Below are 25,033 nucleotides of genomic sequence, written 5' to 3'. Positions count from 1 at the left end.
TGAGGCAGATCGGAGGGTGCTAGTGCACAAAGTTGGCCAAACTGAACCGTGCACACAACCGGAGCAATTCAAGTTCTCGCGATTTTTGTTGTCCCATTTATTTCTCGGATCCCAGTTGTGTTGATCTCTAGCGGACGCATTCGGTAAATCTCCAAAACATTTATCCAAAAAAAGTTTCCGATGATCAGCCAGTCACTTCCAGTCAGTCAGACAGACAGACAGACAGTCAGGCAACAGCCTCCATCTGTGAGTTGTGTCGCATTTGGACTTGCGCGTGGTTGCGTCGCAGCTCCAGTTGTCCAGCTCAGATCAGGGCGCAGAGACTGTATGGCGCATCTCTGTTAAAGGCGCAATTTGATTGCCCCCCCCCAACACACACACACGCACATATACAAACACGTGTGAATATGCCTGTGGGATGTTCAAATGTTTCCTCTGGGAGAACAGCTGGGTTGATGCAGCCAAGTTCAGGCATCAACATGATGGACAACACAAGGTGTTTATTATAGATTGCATTGAAAAGTCAATTATGTTTAGCGACAGAATTATCTCTAATCCATTTAATTAACCGAGCTGTTTTTGTTTTTTAATGGATTTAAAGTTAAATCTCCACAGAGTAGTGGCTTTGACCTTGACACTGCATTAATGGGTCTTGTACCGTTCAGTGGAAAAAAAGGGTTGAAGAAGCAGACAAAGCAAGACTGTGCTGTTTCCATTTGGACCTGTCTGACTGAACCTTGTTTCTGGAAGAAATCTTGGTTTGTTTGTTTGTTCCCACAGGTGCCTTTATGTGTCTGCTGAAGTGAGCTTAAATGTTAAATTAAATATGTTCCCTCCTCTGCCTTGAGACAAGTCTGCAGCACCACCAGTCTTTTCCATTCGTATCAGCTTACAGCAGGACTGGGAGTGTGAAATCTTTACTTGTTCCACTGCTGAGGCTGACCTGTGGGTGGAGAGGGTTGGTGGGGTGGGGGGGGGGGGATGACATGCCTTGAGAAATACTCAAAGCGAGTGGTGCTCTCCTGAGTTTGTCTCTTTTATTTATCCAAATAAACAGCTTCACTGCGAAGTTTGTGTCTGTAGAGATACTGTAAGGCTTCCACTCTCTGCATTATTCAGGATATAAACACAAATTTGTGAGTTTGACACAGCAGCTGTAATTTTTGCACCTTCTGAAGGAAACAAGAACAGCAGCAACAGACTGACTGCAGACTGGATCATAAGTTTTAACCCAGCACTGATTTCTTTTCACTTTAAAGCCATTTATAAATGTTTGTAGAAACATTTCTCTGAAGTTCATTAAATTATCCAATTTACAGTGAAACACACTGCACTAAAAATATGATTAAATAAATCCACTGCTGCCTCTCACTAAAAGAGAACAAAAGCTATTTAAAATTGCAAAGTGCATGTCACTGACCTGTTGTCCTCACTCTAATTAAAAGACAGCGGGGAGATTAGTGGATTAATTTACACATCCTGTTCAACTGGACGCTCAAGTGGCAATAAAAATACAAGAGGACAGTGACTGTCATTAAAATACGCATCCAACCAAACAAGAACAACAAAGCAATGTAAGCAATAAGGCAACAGTAACTATGGCAGCAGGAGACCTTGCACTGCTCTCAGACTACAGTTATAGTGAATTACCTTGTACAATTAGTTTCCCAGTGTGTTTTATTCACTGTTATCTTGGCCTGTTCCAGCTTTAGAAGTCGGTCTGTGGCTCCTCAGACTGCATGCAGCACGGCAGCTCCTCCCTTTGGTCAACACTGTTCATTACAGAACACATGCACAGGTCACTGAACAGATGCACCGGTGTATTACTGGGAGATAAAGGTATTTACTGCACTGCCAGAGTTTTATTCAGAACGGGCTCAAAATATAAATATGGGTTGGCATAATAATATACATAATAATATATCAACAAGGCCTTGGACACAACTACATTCAACAGCTGGCAGCATCTGAATGAGAAAGATATTTTTCCAGTTCTGTGGTTCAGTGAGACTTGAAGTAAAACATTCACACTGTCACAGGAACACATAAGAGCCACTATAACACACTGTCACAACACTGAGATCATGAACAGGAGGTCATATAGCTATCAGCCTCTTGGATCGTGGAAATAATGTATATAATATAATATATATAATATAAATAATGAATGGCACTTCATTTACATGCTTTTATTATGAAAACATAGATAGATAGATAGATAGATAGATAGATAGATAGATAGATAGATAGATAGATAGATTCTTTTTTAAATAGTCACCATTTGGCAGGTTTCAAAATATTCCTCCGATGCATTTTTAAGTATTCAGTTATTCTGCTCATTAGTAATTTATATCCATCTGCATGCAGCAGATCTGTGGGTTATGTTCTCCAGCTGAATGAAGACATTAGGTCTCTTGCCGCCCTCTAGTGAACAACTTTGATCGAGCCTGAGCTGGATGAAGGAATGAATGAAACTTTTATTTTGAAATGTGGGGCCTAATCTAACGCAGACATACGCAGTAACATAAACCAGCTCTCGCCATAAACACGAGCATGCAGCATTTCAGCGAGTGAGCTCGTGAACTTGTGCTGCGTGCAGAGCAAGAGTAGACACGTGACAGTGGGTTGCTCAAGAACATCACTGACATTGACATCCATGTTTTACAAACAGCACACAAGTGTTAGTTTAAACAACAGCTCACATATATGTTAATAATTAGTGAATAAGTTACAGGTTATATAAGCCCTGTTAATATAGAGGAGTGCACCTCGCTGTAAAGTATTGTTTTATTTGATTTTCTAACAGTATGTAGTAATTATGGTGGCTCTCTGTGAAGTCCTTGAAGCTCTGTACGACCCTGTGACTTTCCTTAAGTATGATGCACAGCCGCGACCGGCCGGCTGCTGCTGTCTTTATCGCTTCCTGGGCGGGACTCTGGGCACAGAACCAAATAAGAACAAAGTCCGCGGAGTAACTCATTTGGTTTTCCGCCCTAAATTTAGTCCTCTTCACGCGTAGCCTATTTTATAATATCAGGATTCTAATTCTACTCGCCGAGAGCACAGCGTTCATACGCAACGTAATGACGTCACCCTTTTTTTCTTTTTTTCTTTTCTCTCTCTTTTAATTGGCGGAGAGCCTCGTGACGTCGCGGATTGGTGAGCGTCGTCGAATCACAGTTCCCGTGTAGTATCGCGAGCCGCTACGTTATATAAATCCCCAATGCCGCTCGACAATCGGCCATTTCGTCTGTGCGGGCCATCAGCTGTAGAGGGCAGCGGGGTATTTATCTGTACTGGTTATTTGAAAGGCACATCAAGAACATGTCGATGAATGAGACAGCTATTTCGTTCGCCAAGGATTTCTTGGCCGGCGGCATCTCTGCGGCCATCTCCAAAACAGCGGTCGCCCCGATCGAGAGAGTGAAACTTCTCCTTCAGGTAAAATAAAAAGTCTTTCGCTTTCCGGAAGGAGCTCTGCGTTAGTCGGATAGCTTGTGTGATCTTGTTAGCTTGCCGTCGGACTGCCGGTTCATCTAAAACGTACCCGCAGACTCAGACTCCGGGTTTGTACGAGACTCGGTGACATGTGTGTTTAAATAGAGGATTTATTGAGGGGGTTTTAAGAGATGTTTAAGAGGAGTGGAGGTCATCACGGGATGGGGGGGGGGTGACCTACACGAGCCTGCCTGCTAACGTTAGCTTCTGTCGGTAACCTTAGCCGGTGTAGCTAACAAAGGACAAACCCTCGCAGTGGTGTTGGGACATTATGTACAGATAGATGGCAACACTTCTTATTTATATACAACTCTACTATTTCATAGGTGGTGGAGAGAGGACAACATGTGGACTTTATTTTAGCTTTCATTGACTATGATGTCGTAATGGTGGCTAATGTATATCTCAAGATGTTAGCTAGCGGTAAGTGCGACGGCTGTGTCCAGGGCCCGGGACCCTCACTTCACTGCCGGGTCACCTCGTTTCACATCCATTTCTCATCAGCCTGCATTGCGACATTGTTTCTACACCTTCATATACCGACAACCATCCGCCTCACTGGAAAATTATCTCAATATTAGAAGATGTTGTATCTCAGATTAACAAGTGCGTGGCGTATTACGCATTGCACCCATTATCATTTGATTGCTGGTACACACTGATAGCTGTTAAATTGTACCTCATAACTCCTTTACAGGTGCTTTTACAGGTTTGACAAGCACCAAGGTCACAACAAGGAGACTATGTGATTGACATATGCTCTGCTGTTAATTGGCTTTCCTGTTTTAAACTTCACCTGTCTCTCTTTCTCTTCTTCATTATTACAGGTCCAGCATGCCAGCAAGCAGATCACCGCTGATATGCAGTACAAGGGTATCATGGACTGTGTTGTCCGTATCCCCAAGGAGCAAGGATTCCTTTCCTTCTGGAGAGGTAACCTTGCCAATGTCATCAGATATTTCCCCACCCAAGCCCTCAACTTCGCCTTCAAGGACAAGTACAAGAAGGTCTTCCTTGATGGCGTCGACAAGCGCACCCAGTTCTGGAGGTACTTCGCCGGTAACCTGGCCTCCGGTGGCGCCGCCGGAGCCACCTCTCTGTGTTTTGTCTACCCCCTCGACTTCGCCCGTACCCGTCTGGCCGCTGACGTGGGAAAGGCTGGAGCCACAAGAGAGTTCAATGGTCTCGGAGACTGCCTGGTTAAGATCTTCAGGTCTGATGGTCTGAAGGGCTTGTACCAGGGCTTCAATGTGTCTGTGCAGGGCATCATCATCTACAGGGCTGCATACTTCGGAATCTATGATACAGCTAAGGGTAGGTTGATTGTACACTGGCACACACTGAAACCTCTATAGAAGCTAGTTTACATCTTCTGAAACTGTCTTTTCCCTCCTTATCTTTACAGGTATGCTTCCAGACCCCAAGAATACCAGCATATTGGTGAGCTGGATGATTGCACAGAGCGTCACAGCTGTTGCTGGTCTGACCTCATATCCCTTCGACACTGTCCGTAGACGTATGATGATGCAGTCCGGACGCAAAGGAGGTGAGTTTATTTGTATTTATTGAAGCCTGCTGCTGCAAAGACATTGTACATTCTGTCAGCTTATTTCTGCTCACATTATCTAATTCCTGCTCTTCTCTTACCGTCCTCAGCTGACATCATGTACAGCGGGACCATTGACTGCTGGCGTAAGATTGCACGCGATGAGGGTGGCAAGGCTTTCTTCAAGGGAGCCTGGTCCAATGTGCTCAGAGGCATGGGCGGCGCCTTTGTGCTGGTGTTGTACGATGAGCTGAAGAAAGTCATCTAAGTCTTCATATGTCACATCACTGTCCAATTTGGCTAAATGTAATAACTTTCCATTTCTATGGACTCAACATTCTGCCTTATTTATGGGAACAAACATAGTGTCTCACCCCTAGCTGTGGGCGATGGCTGTACGTTGTGCATCTTTATGATTTTAAACGTTCCACACCCTCTTTACCAATGTCATTCCTGTTAAAGAAATCGATACCTCCTCCTGTCATTCACTAGGTTTGTATGGTCCCAACTCGAATAAATTTATTCTGGGGAACAAAACTAAACCACTGATGTTGACTGTCTCCTCTAATGTCAGTGCATGAGATGAGCACTCACTGGATAATGAAATGCACGAAGTGGATTACACCCATCTGCTATATTTACTCACGCTTATCTCTTCCTGAGCCTTCCTGGTTTGACCGTGGTCACTACTAGGATTGTAGAGTAGAACGCCTGAGCGTTGGCTCCTTTTGAAAGTGTCTCGACAGGCTGCTGATAGTCAGTAGCCGATAATGAATCTATACGTGTTTGTTTAGTTTCAGGATACCTCTTAAAGCAGATCTAAATTAACTTTCAGGAGCGTTCACTCAGTTATTAAACAGCAGGCAAATAACTAGCTTTTGAGAGAAATTAATAAAATATTCACCATTTGTAAGGATTATAAATGAATACTGCCCTAAATTAATGGAAAAACTGGGGTTTTAAGACAAACTTACCACTCTTATGCAGATACACCACAATGCATCCAGGTGGACTCCGTTAAAGACACAAACCGTATGGAAATCTACTTTGACAGCAGACACTAGATGCTAAATGCAGGATGAAATTTGCCTCCACAGTGCGTGAATGAATTGAAGGTGTGTGTCCTTGCTTGACTTCATACTTGTTGGAACAAACGTGAACACAAGGTGTGACAGATACCGGTGGATTGGTAGAGGTTCAACTGGATAAATACCAACCTCACTAGTCATATCTACATCCAGGTACATCCGACAACCCAGTCACACGTCTAGACTTCGGGACTTGGTATTAGACTAGATTTGATCCGGGATGATCTAAAAACCAAGTCTCCTTTTAAGTATACACATTATCTGATCTTAATGCGTCACAGGAGCTCTCCCTTCACGGACAGGTAAACCCGACAGGTGCATTTCTTCCTTAAATAAACACGTTTTCCTGCAACGTCACGTGAAGGAGATGACACCGTCACCGTGACATTTTAGCGGTGACTCCCCCACACACCCACACACACACACAAGCGGAAGTTTCACGGTACGCTCCTCCCTGCTTTTAATCCTCCACCCGGCCTGAGACACCGAGGACCGACGGCAGGGGGCGCCCGCTGCAAACGAGTGCCAGACTCCCGCGCTCCCGTTGCCTTTCTGCGCGTGCTCGAGTTTCTCAATGAGGAGTGCCTTAAAGCTGAATCTGATTTATCTCCTTATCAAACATAGTGAGTATTAAGTGACCGTGTGTGTGTGTGTGTGTCCAGTGTATGAAGGTGGAGGAGCCATCAGTGTAATGCTGCTGATAGATACTGTGAGTGTTCAGTGTCTTTATGAAGGCTCAGTCCCAGTTTAAAGGTGTATTACATTAGTGTAAATATCAAGTTCTAGGTTGGCTGTTTCCTCCCTTTCATTTTGTTCAGAATTGCACAATATAACGCAATACATCACTATCACAAGATAAATGAACTATATTTGCATGAATAAATAAGCAAACACTGGTTATTAAAGGATCATTTATATAATTTTGCAAATGAGTTTACCTCAGACTTTATTGATTTGTGTGTCACAGACATTACTCCTAACATCTGTGGCCCTAATTTATGATCAGGTATGACTGTGATTAACTTTACACACAATGTTATTTTAAAAAGAAAATATTCTTTTTAAAATAAGAAATAAATAATTTTGTTAATTAGGCTGCCACTGTTTTTCATTAATGTCAACAGTGTGATTTTAGTCAATATTTAAAGCTGAAAGCTAAGAAAAATGTTAACAGTCCAGAGTCAAATAAATAAAGACGATAAATAGCCATCCCTGTGTGAAGCAACCATCGTTTTTCCACCCAGGCGAGCTCATTCTGAATTCATAAACGCTTATAATTTATTCCACCAAATAAATCTTTCACACCAATATTTCAATACAAAGTGAATCCAGTATTTGAATACAATGCAGAGTGTCTTCTTTATTGTTCTCTGATGTGTTTACCAGATTACAACCCAATTATAAGGAGCCATAACTGTGACATTAACAAAGACTATTTTAAAAAATCTAATTAAAAACTGACTGCGCTTACATTAGAGGATATTAATTTATTCTCAATGACTGTTAAAGGTGGTTATTAGAGATCAGTTTATGTATGTATTTGTAGGAGAAACTACAGTTTAACACTCATCTGTTAGCTAATCTTGCAGCACAGAGTTTTAAATTAATCAGGAGAATCAATAAAGGGTCATATTGACGCGTTCTGGTGGCTGTGACACTATCCAGACACCTCACAGCAGGACTGACCCAGGATCTGCTTCCAGGAAAATCTTTTCTGTGTGGAGTTTACGTAGTTGGCTGCACCGGCTTCCTCCCACAGTCCAAACACTTGTGAGTGAAGTGGACTGCACCCTCCAATCGCCTGTTCAGCAGGTGTGAACCGAGGTGTGACTGATTGTTTATTAATCACCGTTACATTTGTAATGGACTGGCAGCTTGTCCAGGGTGTTCCCTGCCTTCTGCCCAGTGCATTCTGGGATACCATCCAGCCTGTTATTAAGTCACTTCCAACTGTATTTGGAATCAACACACATGAGCATTTATTTATGGGCTTCATTTCAGCAAATACAGCTCATTTATTTGATTATATTTACACCAAGAATACCATCTATCTATCTATCTATCTGGATTTATGCATTCATTAGAAGTCAGTTTGTAGTTCTTGGCAGTGCAGTCATGTGAAAGGTCGCCCATGGAAGCTTTATTGCACAAACGTTTACCCTTTTTAAAGACAAAAGGTTACTTTCTGTATATATTTCTGGGCACTATATTCATGAGAAAAAACACCACCGGAAAAAAAGAACAGAAAAAGAAAAACAGCAACAAGACCTTCTGTGAAGTACAGGAAAGTACTAGTTTTTATTCCTTCATAATCAAACTTCACAAACAGCTTGAACTTGTACAATACCTCAGAGAGTGAAAATTACAAAAAAAGTGCTGGTAACATTTACAAAAATCATCCTTACTTAGCAACAATCAGTTTATTCTTCCACACTTTTTTTAGTCTTTTGTATTAAGGCTTAATACTTCTGTATAAAGTATATGCAAGATAAGTCTTCACAGTTTTTCGAAAAAAGTCACAATATTATGTAACATAATGAAGCTTTTACGGCTATTTTCTTTATAATAACAAATACACATCACTGGTAAATATATGTGAAATACAGGGCTTATTGTAAAATGGCAAGTAATGATACTGTTTGCTGAGATAAATTGATTCCACACACTGTTATAGGAAAGTTTTGACATACCATTGCTATAACTGAAGGAGGAGAAAAAGAAAATGATAAGCATAAACACTTGGGAGATCGCCTCCAAACTTTGGCACATCCCATGAAAACAATTTCACAAAATATGAGATTTATTTTTGAAATCATACATATGGAAGAATAGCTAAACTGGCATAAAGTGAAAACATGCTGTGTAGTAAGGTGCTAAATCAGAGATATTACATTGCCAGCCTTTTTTTTCCCCACATGGACTGACATGAATAAGGTGCATTTGTAAGACTCAAAGCATGTAGGCCTTTCTTAGATGTCAACAAAATGTGTAATAAATACAAGTTTTCAAAAAACAACCTAAATTAATTTGACCAATAGTCTTGAGGCGACCTCGTATACTCATGCATTCCCATGGATTCAGAGAAATGAATATCTCTGCTGCAGTTGTGTAACTCTCTAACTGTGGCATGTGAAAGTAAAAGCTGTATTGTATTCATGGTATGTGTTATTTGCTTTTTTTTTTTCTCGTTTTTATTTGATTTTTTTATATTTTTTCTTTGAACTGTCGAAATTGTGACAAACTTGATGAGTAAGGAGATGGAATTGAAAACTGAATGCGAAACTAAGCCAAGATATATTCACAAGATCCTCTAAGCTGCACTGGTTTACAGGTCAACAGATGAGAGCTCTAGCCCTAGACTTACCAATTTCACCCTCATGCATACTGTACGGTTAAAGTGACGCAACAAGCTTGCTTAAATAGTCTACATCACAAAAGCAATTTGGTTTTAGTGCAAACACAATTGGCTGGCTTCAGCTTCTCAATAATAACAAGCTCACCAAGGAGATTACAAGAAGGCACATACTTATGCTTCCTCTAACACGCAACATATTTAGACAAACCGCAACATCTTTCAACAACACCACAAAGCGGTGAAAACAGGAAAGCTACTACATCCAGATAAAATGGTGAAGTTTTGCTGTTTGTGAATTATTGAAAAATTTACACTTATCCATCAACAAAATAACGACGTTAAGGTCAATAATTACTGCTGTTGTGAATGACCTCGTTGGAAAAAGGATGACGTATGATACATTTTGGTGGACAGAGATTCTCCTACCTATGTGGCCAATGATGTTGTGTTTGTACGACAAAAAAAGGTGCATTTGGATTTTTTTTTCTTCCTCTAAGAAGCGTTTCATTATTATTTCACTTTAAAGCATTTTTTTTGTAACATCCCAGCAAGAAGCACTCAAAAGTTACCAAATATGCGGAGAAAGACGAGTGTTTTTAAAGGGGGAACGGTGTGCAGGACAGTGGACTGCTGGGGTTATCTTTTGGTATTCGTATTTATCTTTAATAATGTTGTTGGCTGTGTGATGAAGACGATCGACAAGTTTGACTCATGGGAAATGATTCCATCCCTCATACATCCCGTCTCTCACTTCAGATCTGTAAGAGCTGCTTGATTTGTCCAAAACAATCACAGGAGGAAACAACAGTTTTAATGCCCCTCAAATCTGGACACTAATACTCGGGGTACTGCTGGGTACAAAATAACCTGCTACGAACAACAACAACACGTGGATGTGCATTAAAAAAGGTGACCGATTCTGTACCTTTGAATACAAAAACAAAAACAAATCAAAACTCGTCAAATATCACCATTTACTCAGCATTGCCACTGTGGGCGACAACCGTCACATACTATGGTTTAAAAATGTGTTGAGTGAATTATATTGCTTTTGATAGTAGAAGACCAAAATAAGTCTAGTGCAAATCTCTTTTCTGGTTTGAGAAGTGGTGGTTGGTGTAATGAGACTCAACTGTCATATCTGCTCTACCATAGCAAGAACACACCAGGTGATTTTGATAACTGGATAGCTGTCAAGTGGTATCCCTTTACGATTTTTTCTGAATATTAATGCGAGCACTCTTTCTATTTGCAGAAAAGAAAAGAAAAAAAATCTGTCACCAGTCGATGCCATGCAACAATTTGGAAGGAAAACCCTAATAAATATTTTTTCTATTATATATAACCCATCACCCAATGAATGCAATTAAACCAGCACAAAGGAAATGTCTTAACTTCTTACATCTTATGACTATTTTTGAGCGGGTAGGATGGCGGCCATGTTAGTCACCCTCCCCTGTACAGCTGGGAGGATGTGCTTTGTCTGTCAGCTCACATCTGTGCTAACGGGTGTCGTCTGTGCAGTTATGTCTGTCAAATACATCTCTCAACTTGGAAATGTTGGAAAACTCACTCCAGTCCAGTGTTTGACAAATCATATTATAAAAACGTCCTTGCACATACATTAAAAAAAAAAGAAACTTTATCCCCTATTTTTTAAAACAGCAGTCAATACATTTCAAACAAGCTTGTTTCATAACAATAATAATAATAAAATACAAACCAACTTGGAGCATAAATTATCAAAAACAAACTGAAAACACATTACTGCAGCATATATTTCAGGGTTGCTTAGTTGTGATGTTAACTACCTTTACTACAACAGCTCCACTTCTGCCAAGTTCATAACTATATAGGAGAAGTATTTTTAGGGAAATAATAAAATATCAAGCTAACGTAGGCCAAAAAGAGCCTAACAAAATATACACATATTTATAAGCACATCTCATAGTTCAACTCAAGTGCATGTTTACAAAAAGCATCTACATACAAGATATGGCAGCAAAAAGCCTGAAAGCCAGATGAAACAAAAACCTAAGCTGCTTTGATTAGGACACATGTCATTTCTGATTTGTAATGGCAATATTTGAGAAATTCTGTCTTCACCTCCAGGTACAAAACATCGCCCGAATTACAGTATTTCAATTTGCTATTTTAAACACACAGGATGAAAAATATACAGCAGATTCACGTGGAATTAGACCTTACAGTAATAAAATATTGTCAGATTTTGCCAAATGGTTTACATTCCGCTTGAAGATGATGTGTGTTGTTATTACAAAAATATATTGTAATCACTTTCATAAATATTTGGACCACATTGTGATATTTAAATTCGTGTCACAGTTTGGTTTTGAATTAATTTTCGTCATGTAGTGATGGCTGGATGATTATTTTTTTTTCCCCCAGCGAACATGAACGACTGTAATATCGCCTCACCTAGATCTGACTGAAAGTTGTGTATCTTTATTCTCTCTTTCCTTTTTTTTTGGCTTAATAAACAACCTACAAATATGTGCAAACTTAACATCTTGGTCCATCTCAAGTGTAAATGGCTAAATGTACTCTTAAGTCACAATGTCAGATTAGTATTTTAGGGACAGCCTGAAAATATTAGACGGTGCCAATATTTGAAGAAAACTGCTATAATCCAATGTGAAGGTGAACAGGTCTACACTGATTTGCTAAATGTGTGTATAGAAGACGTAACCGGTGATTACTGAGTATTATGTTTTTTGTCAGAGGAACAATGCAACATTTACAATCTTATACATGTTTTAACATGCGATAGTTTACATCACAGCTACTGTGTCAGATTCATTTTTATCTTTTGTTGCATTTCTTATATAAAAAAAAAGATTTTGGTCTACAATAGGCAAATTAACACAACCACAAAACTATAAACAACTGATCAAGTGACAAAACATAGATGCATTTTCACAAGCACCCTGCAATGAGAAGAAAAACAAAGAAAACCCCCAAAAAACAAAACAACTGTAGCAATCTAGCCCAACCGTAGGAACCCCACACACACAGAAAAGAAATGTTATTTTCTCCATAAAACTTAAATTATCTTAACCCTTCTTTGGTTTGTGAAAACAAACATTGTCTAGTACAGTTTTTTTTTCTTCCCCCATTTGACCTCTAATGATTAGCATGGCCCCATTTTACAAATTACCACCACCAGCCCCTTTAGGAACATTACAGTGCTAAAAATGTTTGATCTAAGTCTGCGTGTCCCTTATGGCAGACGACGTGCTGGCTGAGACAGTGACCAACATCGTGGTGAAGAAGAGCTTTTCTTTTTGCAGTTTTTTATTTACGTCACTGCTGCACTATAAAAAAGAGACCTACATAGAGAAACAGAGTGATAGCATAGTGCATGTTGTCTATAGAACCAGTCCACACGAGCATAAGCTGTGCTTATGAGGTTCGTGATCTCATGGCAAAATTTGAATAAACAGCAAGATGAGATTTAAAAACTGATCTATTTGAGGGAAATGTACATTTCTTTTTACTAAACTTTGATGTAATGGGCAATGTTTGCTACTACATAATAAAATATCCAACAGATCTTTAAAACGATTAAGCGCTGGAAATCCTCCTTAATGTTAGGTTAGTTAAGTGTGGAAAACAAATGCCAGACTAGGAGTTGGAATGTTCTGGACTTGAACAGGAATGCATGTTTTTAGTTACGCTGCTGCACACTTTAAAAACTAATTGTCTCATCGAGCTGGACTAAGCCAAAAAGACTACAGCGAGTGAGAACACAAAGAGGCTCAGTGTTCAGTCTTCAGAGGCTAAATCACGCCTGAGCCTCCTCACCATAGTGAGTTTTTTTTTTTTTAAAAGAGATACAGAAAGTCTGTTATCGAGGGGCACTCAAAATATAGTTTGTGCTCCATGAAAAACAAAGTAACCCCCTACAGGAAAAAGCTGTGTAGACAGGACTGCATGCTTCATTTGGACTGATCAATGGTAGCTACCTGATGAAGACGTTTTATTAAAAACCTCATCAGGGTAGTGTAATAACTGCATGTTCGGAGAAAGTAATAATATAATCTAGATGTTATTATAGCTTAGTTTAGCTGAGTTGTACTTTAAAATCTGAACAGCTGCTTCACTGTGTGTGTGTAAGAACAGAATCTGAATGTTTCACTGTAAGATATGAGCAGTTGCTGTCTGTGTGTGTCAGTGTGTGACGGTTGGATGACAGGGACTAGCTATATCACATCGCCTATATTATCAATGCTCCTTTTTAACATTTAATGTATATGAAACTAAGCCTTCAAAGTGTGCATTTGTTAATCATAGCTGTTTTCTCCTATTTACTTGAAAACAATGTATTATGGAGGATGTAAAGATTCAAAATAGAAGCAATCACTCGCTTTTGGTACGATGCATTTTGTGTTCATGTTATAGGCTTTACAGAAATTTCTCACTTAGAATGATTCTTTAACTTTTCGCTTTTCTGCTCGGTTCTCACATCTAATTTAACAACAGTGGCATAATTTAAAAAGTGTTTTTTTCCCTCCTAAATTTGGCACAGTAACTAGGCTGGAGAAGGTTAGAGAGAAAACTGTGGTAATTAGTCCACAGGGGAAAGAATAATAAGCCATCCCAAAGCCTTTTATCTCACAGCCACTCAGTCCTGAAACTTGATTTGTTTTTTTATTCCACTATACTTTCATTTTAGTTTTGTTTTCATGTTGTTAAACCGACCACTTAAAGACATTTGAATGCAGCCTGTGTGTTCGCCATTGCCAAAACTTTCAATTTGTAATCTCATTTTTTCCTCCAAGTAGTGGTTATAAATATCTACTGTGAGTAGATGACGTTTAATGACCAGTTTCTTTCTTTTTTTTTTCACGTTGCTCGTTGCCCTTTACAATTTCAAGCTGTACGTAAACAATAATGCTGTCAGATAAGATAACACTTTAATGATTGTTCTGGGGAAACTGGGCATTGGCTTGCATGTGGAAGGGCCTGCCATCAAGGTCAAAGGACACATGGTGTACTTTGAAAAAGTAGTGCAGCTGCCAGTTCCTACCAGTGGAGGTAACCACTGCCATGCTTATAGATGTTATTATAATCTGAAGAATTGCAATATTTACCCGCAACAAGATCTTAAAAATATCCAAGTATCTGAGTTGGGGTTTTCGTTCATTGTGGCAGACAGCGTTAACTCCACCTCTTCCAGCTGATGTGTGGCTCCCTCTGCTGTTCACAAAGTGCCACTGCCCTTCCCCCACAAACATACAGTACAGCATATGGCTTGTTTGCAAATGGCAAAAACTGAAAACAGAAAAAACCGGCATGTGTAAAATGCCAAACAGTAAGAAGGGAGAGCAAACTGAAAAAGGAAAAAAAAAAGGTCATTCAATGTTTCTTTTTTTTTAGGAACCATCAGAACCTACTCAACCTATTTTTTTATTTAGACGATAAAGCGTCAAAAACGTGATTGCATTTTATATCTTTGAATCCTCCAAAACTGTATAGATGTAAGTTAAAAAATAAAACTTGCAGATGTAGCCTTTACTGTATATGTATAGAACATTTCAGGTATTTTAAAGGGTTCTCTTAGGATGCACTCACAACCACCAGGTCTTAGCAGTAATAGTATAAATAGTATATTTTAATAGACCATTGTGTATATACTGTATCTGTGCAATGTAGGAGAGAAAAACTATGAATATTCTGTATAGTTGCTGTATGTACTGATAGGCACTTGATAGGCATATTCCCTATATCCCACAAGGTACTGTATACTCTAGCTGCAATTATGTCTTTATCAAACTATCTGAAAATGTATTCTTCATCTGTGTGGAGATGGTGATACTTAAATATATATAGTATATTTGTAAGAAGTTATTTATTTCACTCTTATGTGTACTGTAGAAGGCAAAAAAACAAAAAAACAATGCAGTTACGTATTATCTGAATGGTTTCATGTGTTTTCTGTATTCTACTCTTAACTTTGTGACTTTATTCAGGCTTAAATAAAAAAATTCTGACTTAAAATGTGTGGAGATGGACTGATAGACAAACAGGAAGACAGACACATGCTTATCAGAATAAAATGAACCTGTTCCTTACTCAACATGACCCTCACCATTACTATCTTCCATTTCCTTGTTTTCATCTCAATGCAAAGCATATAAGCATATACTGTATATTACACTGTGACATATGACTCAATAACTGACTATCCTTTATCCAGTTGCATGAAGCTATGTATGTATAAACAACACCACTATGATCACCATTAAAAAAAAAGCAGGAGGAAGCCTGAAATAAAGAAGTATAACGATGAATTAAACATACTGCAAGAAGGACAACAATGTACTGTAGACCCTGTGTCTCTACACTAAGATAAACAAAACATGAACAGTAATATATTTGAAACACAATACAAACAGCTGCAGGCTCAAGGCTATTATCTACTTTTCAATATGTTTTGTTCTGGAAAATATGCGAACACTTTGCAAACATAAAGCCTAGACTTTTTTTTTTTCCAAACTAACAACTAGAAGAAGCACGATTGAGATAAGGACTTATTTTCTGGATAATGTTGCAACTTTTCAACAATTTTCAACCGACTTTTTGCAACACTGAGAAAAGAGGATTAAGCACCACCACGAGTAGCTGAAGCAGTATAAGGAATATATAACTATGGACAGTGAAGAGCATGTGATGCTAATGCAACAGGGGAGGAGGAGGGAGAGAGGGGAGGGGGAGAGAAAGCCTGGGATATGCTATAGCATGTAATGACACACTGGAGAGAAGGTTCTTCCCCTTCCTAGCCTGGTCTGTTATCAAACACCTTATGATACAAGAAGTCAACTGACAATGGGACGAGTTATTAGCCCTCATCCAGATAACGTTGAGATTGGCTACTTTTGTTATTCCGAAAAAAATAAAAAGATAGAGAAACAATTGATAGTGTAATTCTGAAATCAAATATTTCAAAAACCAACATCGAGCTACTTAACCTACTATTTAGACCAATGATACCACAAAGCTGGTTGTACTCATCTAGCTACAGTCAATAGTGCATTTGATATATGTGTTCACACAAAATATGTAAAATTTAGGTGCCATGAAGGAATGCTAGATTACTGGATACATACATTACACTGAAACACTTCAATTCATGTCTCTGCCTTTGCTTTCAAAGAAGTGATGATGTTAGTTTGGCAGTGTTTAACTTGGTACTGAACAGACAACAAACACCAACATCATGAGCTGTGTGCCATACATGTGGCAGTACTGTTGGAAAGAGATCTCGGCAGTTGCTTACATATTCTATTTAGTGCATTGTCTGTTAAGGCATGAGATTACCCTCCACGTGCTGTGTAGAGACAAATATAGCACTAGCATGCAGCAATATTGCCATCCTGGCAACAACAGCTACAAACAGGAACCATACAATTTAGGCTTATATGCACACCATAGGAGACAGGCCCAATCAAATGTTAAATAATGTGCTACTTTTACTGCAGACTAACCTCACGCTTTTTCAGCATATTTCTAACGTGTGGGTCAATATTTTCTTTTTTTAGCTGGGGGAGAAACCGGAATACAGAATCTCTCCGTGTCTCACATGTTGGTCACTTGACTTCACTTCAACTGACTCCACAGGAAATCTAGTAGCAATTAAATAAAGTTTAGCATCAAAATGCTGGAAATAACTCCTCCAAACGCGTATGACGAAGTCAACGGTACTTGACCTCTGCTTTAGTCGAATCTCATAACAAATGTTACAGGTGCCACATTAGCCCAAAAGGTTTGGAGAGCTGCTTCTCATAGTACCTGCGTTGCATATTGCTAAGGAAGCCCTACAGTTCAGATATTCCACTTATCAACAGTTTGATTAGGCTATATACCACACACAGACACTCACAGACATACAAACACTAAGGAAGGGACAGAACTGTGTACAAGTGACAGACAGATATCAAAGAAGCTGCATTCCATCACCTCCCCACACCTTTAAACCCACAGAAAGTTGTTCTAGGACACACACATCATTTATGTTACACACACACACATTATAAATGTATTATTATTAATAATATAATAATAGTTATTATTACCTCCGCCAACGGAGTTGGACGGGAGTTGTGTTTTATTACTGTTGTTGTTTCACTGTTAATGTTGTTTGGCTTGGATGTTTTTGTAAGAAAAATTCTGTCTGTTTGTGAAGAAATGCAATTGAATAACTGTTATAGAGAGCGTACTCCATAAAAGAATGAATTCAAAGATTAAAACATAGATGAGCACACGTAATGGTACATATTTAAATAAAAATAAATGCTTGCATTAACACGGCACGAGTATATACTGTAGGTAACTGCAAGCAATAACAAAAGCCAAGAACCGCTGAATTACTTAATGAATAAATTGAAACAAAGCTATTCTATTACATGTGAACTCTACAACCAAATGTTAGATTTAAAAAAAAAAAATCCTCTTTTCTAAAACTATAATATCTCTGTTAACAGTAGTGCACTTATTGGTTTAAGCAGTGCAACATATATGCAAGAAAATAATGCAGTCCACTTATCAAGATTTAAAAAAATGTGTTTTTTTTTCCTTTGAAATTGAATAAAAGAAAATCATAGAAGTTCATTTAAGGAAAATGATTAAATATTAAGCACAGGCATTTTAAGAAAATGTGCAAAGTAGCACTTTGTTTTTTTTTTATCTACAGCAGGTCTTTTTAAGACCACTGTATGCAGTTATTCTTTTAACAATACAACTACGAAAGTGTTTGCTCACATAAATGAGCAAATCCTTCAGATTGCAGTTGCAGGCAGTTGCATGTGTGTGTGTGTGTGTCCTATTTTGAGTAAAAAGCAATTACAAAAACAATTCAAATATCAGAAATGAGCCTTAAGTGATGTGATGCATGGATGACAACTTGCGCACACTAGCTTCCAAATCTATTCTGTACATGCTGTGTCTGGGTTTTTAGAAAAATCAGGAATGTATACTATTGTCTAGAAAGTCCGTCTGCAACTTGTGGTATATCACGAAACAGTGTGATTTCAATGGAGCTACTTGTTTTGCTTTCAGACTGTATTTCCTTTCAAAACGTTGCATGCCATTTGAGCCTTCAGGGAGAGCCAATACATAAAGAGTAATGCATTTAGCTCCCACTTGCTGAAATAGCTGTGCAATTGTATTGAACTGGTTGTACAGGATTTTAAGGATGAGGATGGCAATTATTTCCAATTCAAATTTGATTCAAATTAAATCCCTCCCTCTTTAACACTGTTCCAATCAACAACTAGCCTAAATCCCCCCCCGATATTATAATTCAATTATCAAATGAAAACCGTGTAGGCTACTCAATAACAACAATAGTTAAAGTGACAAATCCTTTTTTAATCTACATCCCATAACAGTCAGGTGCAAGTTGAGGAGCAGCAATTATGAAGGAGAGAGTTTAGTCGCATATGCCAGCCTGCCATAACTGTGAATGTGAAAGGCTAAAAAAAACCATCAGCAAAAGAATCTTTCTTTTTTTCTTGTGTTTTGAAATGGAAGAGGTCTACTAGCCTTAACAGTCTTTTAAGATATTAGTGGCAGTGTATGCAAATGAGTTAAACTCCAAACTTCAGAAAAAAAGAAACATATTTTTGCTCAAATACTGTCTCATCAATACACCCTAATTTAGTAAACGTAATCTTAACCATCACAATGCATGGACAACAATTACAAAACATGTGAGAAATATTTGTCCCTGTCACCACCGACAGGAAGTTACATTTCAGTAAAATGATTGAAATTGGTACCTTGACAACAGCTGCATTATAATCCCTTAATACCATAGGAATAAATAAAACCCACTGTCAAATTAACTACTCTCCTTTTTTTATTTTACATAAGAAGGCAATCTTGTGACCATCAGTATTTTTAGAGGGAATATGTAGCCCAACCCCAGATGATTTTTGTTATTGTTGTTGTAAATTATACCACAGTAAGCTTGGACATCTATAGTTTCCAAACTGGTCAATATGGGTTCACAACTGCCATGATTTATGTTTCATGGCAATGTACACACACACACACACACACACACACACACACACACACACACACACACACACACACACACACACACACACACACACACACACACACTTGGACAAACAGACAGACACATGCAAATACGCAAATACACAAACATATATGCACATGTATATTCATTCAGACATATCTACACTAAAGGTGTGTTTGTGTGTATGTGTTTCTTTCGTAGGCCTTTCGGTAGTGTTCAACACATAAATCAGTATTTTAGGAAAGCATACATTTAGAGGCCTGTAGTTAGGATCCATCCAGTAGATCAATATCAAACTACTAAGCCTTAAGGCCACCATCTTTTTTTTCCTTTTAGAATAACAGAAAAAAAAAAATCTTTTTTTTGGGAAACTTAATGTGCCAGTGTCTATACTCATTACTCTTCATACCTCAAAACAAGAAAAGGAAAATCTAGTGCCATTTTATTTGTCATTCTTTTTGAAAGAAGTTTATCTATTAGTACTTATCCATCGGAGACATGCATTCGCATGTGGTCATTGAAGTGCTCTATTTGGTCGAACTTGGCAGGGCAGACGGAGCACACGTAGGTGGTCCCTTCTTGGCAGCTCGCTTCTGCGGCTACACCCACTCCTGTTCCAACCCCAGCCCCTACTCCAGCACCTCCGCTCACTGGCATGGCGAGGGCCACCACTCCAGCTCCAGGCTCAGGGACAGCCATAGGGATGGGAATGGAGACTGGGCCCGGGGTACCTGCGCTCCCCGACAGGCCTGTGATGGCGCTGCCTGTGCTGTGCAGGGCCATGTGCCTCTCCAGCAGGGTTTTGTGTGAGAACTTCTTCTTGCAGATGTAGCACTCATAGGACTTCTCTCCACGGTGCAGCCGCATGTGGACATTGAGAGAGCTCTTCTGGGTGAAACGCTTGTTGCAGATGCTGCACTGGTAGGCCCGCACCCCTGTGTGTGTCACCATGTGTTTGATTAAGTAATCCTTCAGGGAGAACGAGCGCCAGCAGATGCTGCACTGATGAGGCTTCTCACCTGGATGTACATGCAAGACAAAAGCATTAAGGGGAAAAAAGAAGGGACACATTTTGAGGATTAGGTTTACAAAATGTGGAAGAACTTGTGCAGGATGCCTGAAGCCAGCAGTTACTTTTCCAGTACAGGAACATACCTCAGGCTAGAATTATTCAAACCTGTATTAGTTTTGTTATGATGCTGGTTCCGCTAGCTGCTGTGTGAGAAAAGGTTTCCTATAATGTAGCAGTTATTTAAAAACTGTAACAGAACTGTACAATTGATATTTTATAAAAAATTTGAATTGCTGTAATTCCTTTACAGACACAGAAAGGTTGAGTTACGAGAAAAGAATTGAAAACCACACACTAGTGATAATTCCCATACGATAATGAACCAAAGAATGTGCGACTCTCTTTGGTGTTTTTGTCAGTTTGAGGTATAAGCTCATTTTAAAATAATTGTCTGTGCTGACATTAAGGGCTGTGAAATATTAACATATTAATAATAATTACATAGAACTAACAGGTAGAGGGAGAGACGGACAACAGTGCGAATAGGCAAGTTGTTAATGAAGCCTGGTGTATCTACTGTTTGCTGCTGCAGTGAGTGAATTAATTTGCAGCATACCTGCTTTGATTAAATAAAGCCAATAATTTATACTTTTATTTTAACACTTTTTTTGGTTTTCTTTAGCTTGACCTGCTCTATGGAAGTCAGGGTCAGTTACAGAACATATATAACAGGTGTATTTACTGTCTTGCTCTTTTTTAGGGAAGCATATTTCCAATTCAGTGACTCATACAATGGAAAAGATGTCTCCTTTGTCTCTGAGAGATTTTTTGATTACAGCCAATGGCACGTTACCTCTACATGAATCATGCAACAGAACTGGTGTGTCCACTGTTATTTAGCTATTTTGGCTGCGTATTGATTACAATTTGTTTACGCTCACATTTTTTAGGAATTTTGAAAAAGAGGTTTTCTCCCCCTCCTCATGCATCAGGTGTGAAGATGTAATATATTACATTTGCCAAATAAACCTCTTGGTTACCCTTTTTTCTCTACTGAAATAAAGACAATGTATGTTGTATAGGTAGGAGATGTATGGCCATCTCATAGGGACAACACATACTGTTGCTTTTTGAATAATATTTTTTGGGGACTTCTAGCTCTCGTCCATGGGTTTGACGTATCAGTGACATTCCCTCTCAATGTGTCATCACTCTGCTCCGCACAACTGCGTGACTAAAATATGAAATTTGGTTTGAAAAAGCATTCACAGGTGGCTTTGCCAAAGTAATGGATTCTAATGAATAATAATGGCTATATGAGTAGGCAGTTTTTATGAGATCATCTAATTATATGATATCTAATTCTTTCTTTCTGTGATGATGATTTCTACAGTTTATGATTGATAAGGCTGTCAGTGCTGGAAGAAAGCAGTGCACAGTGTAATGATGTGCTGCACGAGCAATCATTGTAAGTCAGATACAAATGATAACAAAGATGCTTGGCAACTGTGACCTAATGAATGTACATTTTGAGGCTACATTTTTTAACACTTTTCCAGTATAAAAACACAGCAAATATACAGTAGTAATACTATACATTACAGTATACAGTATGTTTTCTGTTCTAATGGTCATAGTATACTGTTTTACAGTATTTGTTTATTATATTAATAGTATTAATATAATAATTTGGATAAGAAGGAAAAGTTAATCTGCCATTTGAATTTAGCAAGGAAAGTCAATTATTTTTAAAATATCTAAGACTTATCTTTTTCTGAGATGTTGCATCAAACTCTGATTCCCCTCTGATTGGTGTTTTCTCTTCCTTTAATATGAACCCAACCTTAACCTTAACTCTATCCTCAACCAGACATCACTGTGACACCTAACCATATCCAGGGCTTTCCAGGGCTACGGAAAATCACTATTTGAAGGGGAAAGGGACACAGCTCTATACTGTTATGTTGTAATCGTAATAATAGCAGAAATGAAAAATGAATACCCTTTGGTCTACAATTACTTTTGTTTTATGACAAAGAAACATTTTTAATATGTTATGTGTATTCACCATGTGTTCATATAATAATTAAAAGAAGACTTTTGATGTAAGAACCTGTCACCCCCTAACCAAAAATATTTCTATAGTCTTTTCTGCACAGCACAGCCACTACCTACATTAGCTATGAATATTATAATCACTGAACTGAGCTTAAATAATAACAAACAAAGACTACAAATAAGAGGTTTAGACTTACCAGTATGGACAAACATGTGTTTGACGTAGTTCTGTTTAGCAGTAAAGGTTTTACTGCAGAGAGTGCATTCATAGGGCTTCTTTTCCCCAGGACCAAGTCCTCCTGCAGCCTGTTGCTGCTGAGGTGGCGCTTGCTGTACCGACATGGGGTTCGGGAATGATGGCATTGCAGGGGGCGGCACTGCCACAAACTGGGGTTGCTGCTGGCCAGGAAGGTAAAGGAAAGGCTTGTTGTCTCTAGCCGGCTGTGTAGGAAAGAGTGTGGGCAGGAAGGTGCTTCCAGCAGTGCCCATCACTTGGGAATTGCTGGTCACGGTGAGCGGCATCCTCAGATTGCTGGTGTGTGATTCTGCCGAGCGCATGTAGTGCGGGGCACTTGACAGGGACTGGGACATGACTGAGTTTGGCAGGGGCTGCATCATGCTACTGTCACTAGTGCTGTGGGATGTGTCCCCGTCCTCTGTCTCTTGCACTTGCTCTGGGGACGAGTCATTGACCTCTATATGCACTGGAGCTCCTTCACCTTGCTGCCCGTCCCCGCTCACGTCTCGGCCAAAGCCCGTCAGGTACGACTGCTGCTCCATAGCATCTGGCTCAGTACTGATGGAAGAGCTCACCCCTGAGTCAAAACTTTCAACCTTGGATTCACTCTCTACACCCTCAGTATGGTCAGTGTCGTCTTGGCAGTCCCCCAAATTATCGTAGCAGCTGTACTCGTCTTCGGCCTCCTGCTTTATGTGCATCCCTGCTGTTTGTAAGCGTACCGGTCGGGGTTGCTTGCGGCAGTGAGTGGACTCTGCTGTGGAGATGAAGCGATCGACCTGCTGTGATCTCTCCTGGATGCGGTTCATCCAGGGCGGATCTTGAGATTGGTGGTCCTTCTGAGTGCTGAGAGTCGGATCGTAATTTGACGCCAGAGGGTTAATGTACAGGGGGCGCTCGCGGGTGCCGTTCTGCAGAGAGAGGCCAGGGTAGGAGTACAGTGATGTGTATGCACGATCCATACTTTGCTGTGATGTTGCTTGCATATAACCTGACTCTGCGTCACTGCTGGGCCCAGAGGTGCCAGACTCTGGCGTGCCACGGGGTGTTTCCTGACCAGAATCTCCTGGTATAACAGGGAACCCCCCGGCCCAGCCAGGCCCACATTCTGGGACACGATGCGGGTACACTCATCAATGACGGTCTTGATCTGTAGGATGCTGGCAGCAGTAAGGATCTGCAGGGCCTCTGACTGAGATACCCGCAGAATCCCACTGTACATAAAGTCAATCAGCTTTTGGATGGATTGAACTGAGACCACAGAGGGGATCTCAATGTCGCTGTAGCCCAAGAGCAGCTTGTCCTGAAAGAAGGGGCTTCCAGCAGCCAGCACGCACCGGTGAGCTCGCAGCATACTTCCATGGATCCGAACAGTCACGTCACAGAAGTGCCCACGGTTGCGCTGCTCATTGAGGGTCTCAAGTACAGAATTGCTGAAGTTGTGGAGATTGATGTTATGAATGCGCTCGGTCATCCCCTTGCAACTGATGTCACCTGCGAGCAGGAAGAAACACACATGATTTAGAAACTGTGACACACACTGTTAGTGGATTAAACACACCGGTGTGAACTAAAATTAAGAATTTTCTTCACGTTTAACAACGTTATGTTTCCATTGTTGGTTTACAGTATTTCTGATATATGAGGAGTAATAAAGCAGTGTAATTGAATAATTAAATATACACCATGTATAGTCATGGGAATAGTCAAGAGCAAATGCATCACAAAAAGTTCTCTTGCCTGCAAGAAAATTGCCGTTCACCTTGTGTTAGAAAATACACTACCATGTTCCAGTACTAGAATCAATTTGAATATATGATAAGTTAGATTGATTATAGGCAGTCATAAGAGTGTTGATTGGAGAATTCCTAAAATTATAATAAAGATATGGAAATGTAAATATTTTTTTCCTGAGTCCAGTTTAATAATATTAGAATGAGAATCAAATAATTGCAACATCTGAGCTAAATTTGTCTCTTGAATCGTGGTGCAAAAATTACACATTGCCATGGTGAAAGACAATTAAGATGGTTTCCATCTAATTATTACAAGTTTCCCTCTCGAAGTGTGTATCCCTGAAATACCTCCAACCACCATTAGGTGGTGCACTGGGCTTAGAGGACAACAGGCCTCTTTTGTTAGCCATGTGCTCACTTTGATGGCGCTTCCTAA

General features: G+C 39.5%; 2 protein-coding genes and 1 long non-coding RNA gene across 3 annotated transcripts in view; 1 reads left to right on the top strand and 2 right to left on the bottom strand.

The window, feature by feature from the left end:
- Nucleotides 1–7: 7 nt before the first annotated feature.
- Nucleotides 8–2,999, bottom strand: LOC127364018 (uncharacterized). The gene is made up of 3 exons (XR_007884966.1): nt 2,279–2,999; nt 1,651–1,772; nt 8–943 (listed from the first exon to the last, which is right to left on the bottom strand). It is a non-coding gene; the product is annotated as an uncharacterized LOC127364018 (long non-coding RNA).
- Nucleotides 3,000–3,233: 234 nt separating this feature from the next.
- On the top strand, nt 3,234–5,586 carry si:dkey-251i10.1 (uncharacterized protein LOC100038774 homolog). Its single transcript, XM_051401058.1, has 4 exons — nt 3,234–3,441; nt 4,326–4,812; nt 4,904–5,044; nt 5,155–5,586. The coding sequence occupies exons 1-4, from the start codon at nt 3,325–3,327 to the stop codon at nt 5,310–5,312; spliced, it is 903 nt and encodes a 300-aa protein (XP_051257018.1). The 5' UTR covers nt 3,234–3,324; the 3' UTR covers nt 5,313–5,586.
- A 2,815-nt stretch (nt 5,587–8,401) lies between these two features.
- The window catches only part of zbtb20 (zinc finger and BTB domain containing 20), a 33,146-nt gene continuing 16,514 nt past the window's right edge, over nt 8,402–25,033 (bottom strand). The window contains 3 exon segments of the mRNA XM_051401048.1: nt 8,402–20,572; nt 22,821–23,958; nt 23,961–24,355. Coding sequence (XP_051257008.1) covers nt 20,037–20,572; nt 22,821–23,958; nt 23,961–24,335 — 2,049 coding nt within the window. The 5' untranslated portion in view covers nt 24,336–24,355 and the 3' untranslated portion in view covers nt 8,402–20,036.

The sequence above is a fragment of the Dicentrarchus labrax genome, unplaced genomic scaffold, assembly GCF_905237075.1.
Source record: "Dicentrarchus labrax unplaced genomic scaffold, dlabrax2021, whole genome shotgun sequence".
NCBI classification, from domain to species: domain Eukaryota; kingdom Metazoa; phylum Chordata; class Actinopteri; family Moronidae; genus Dicentrarchus; species Dicentrarchus labrax.
Note: the sequence above shows the minus strand (reverse complement) of the source record. Positions and strands in the feature narration are given on the sequence as shown.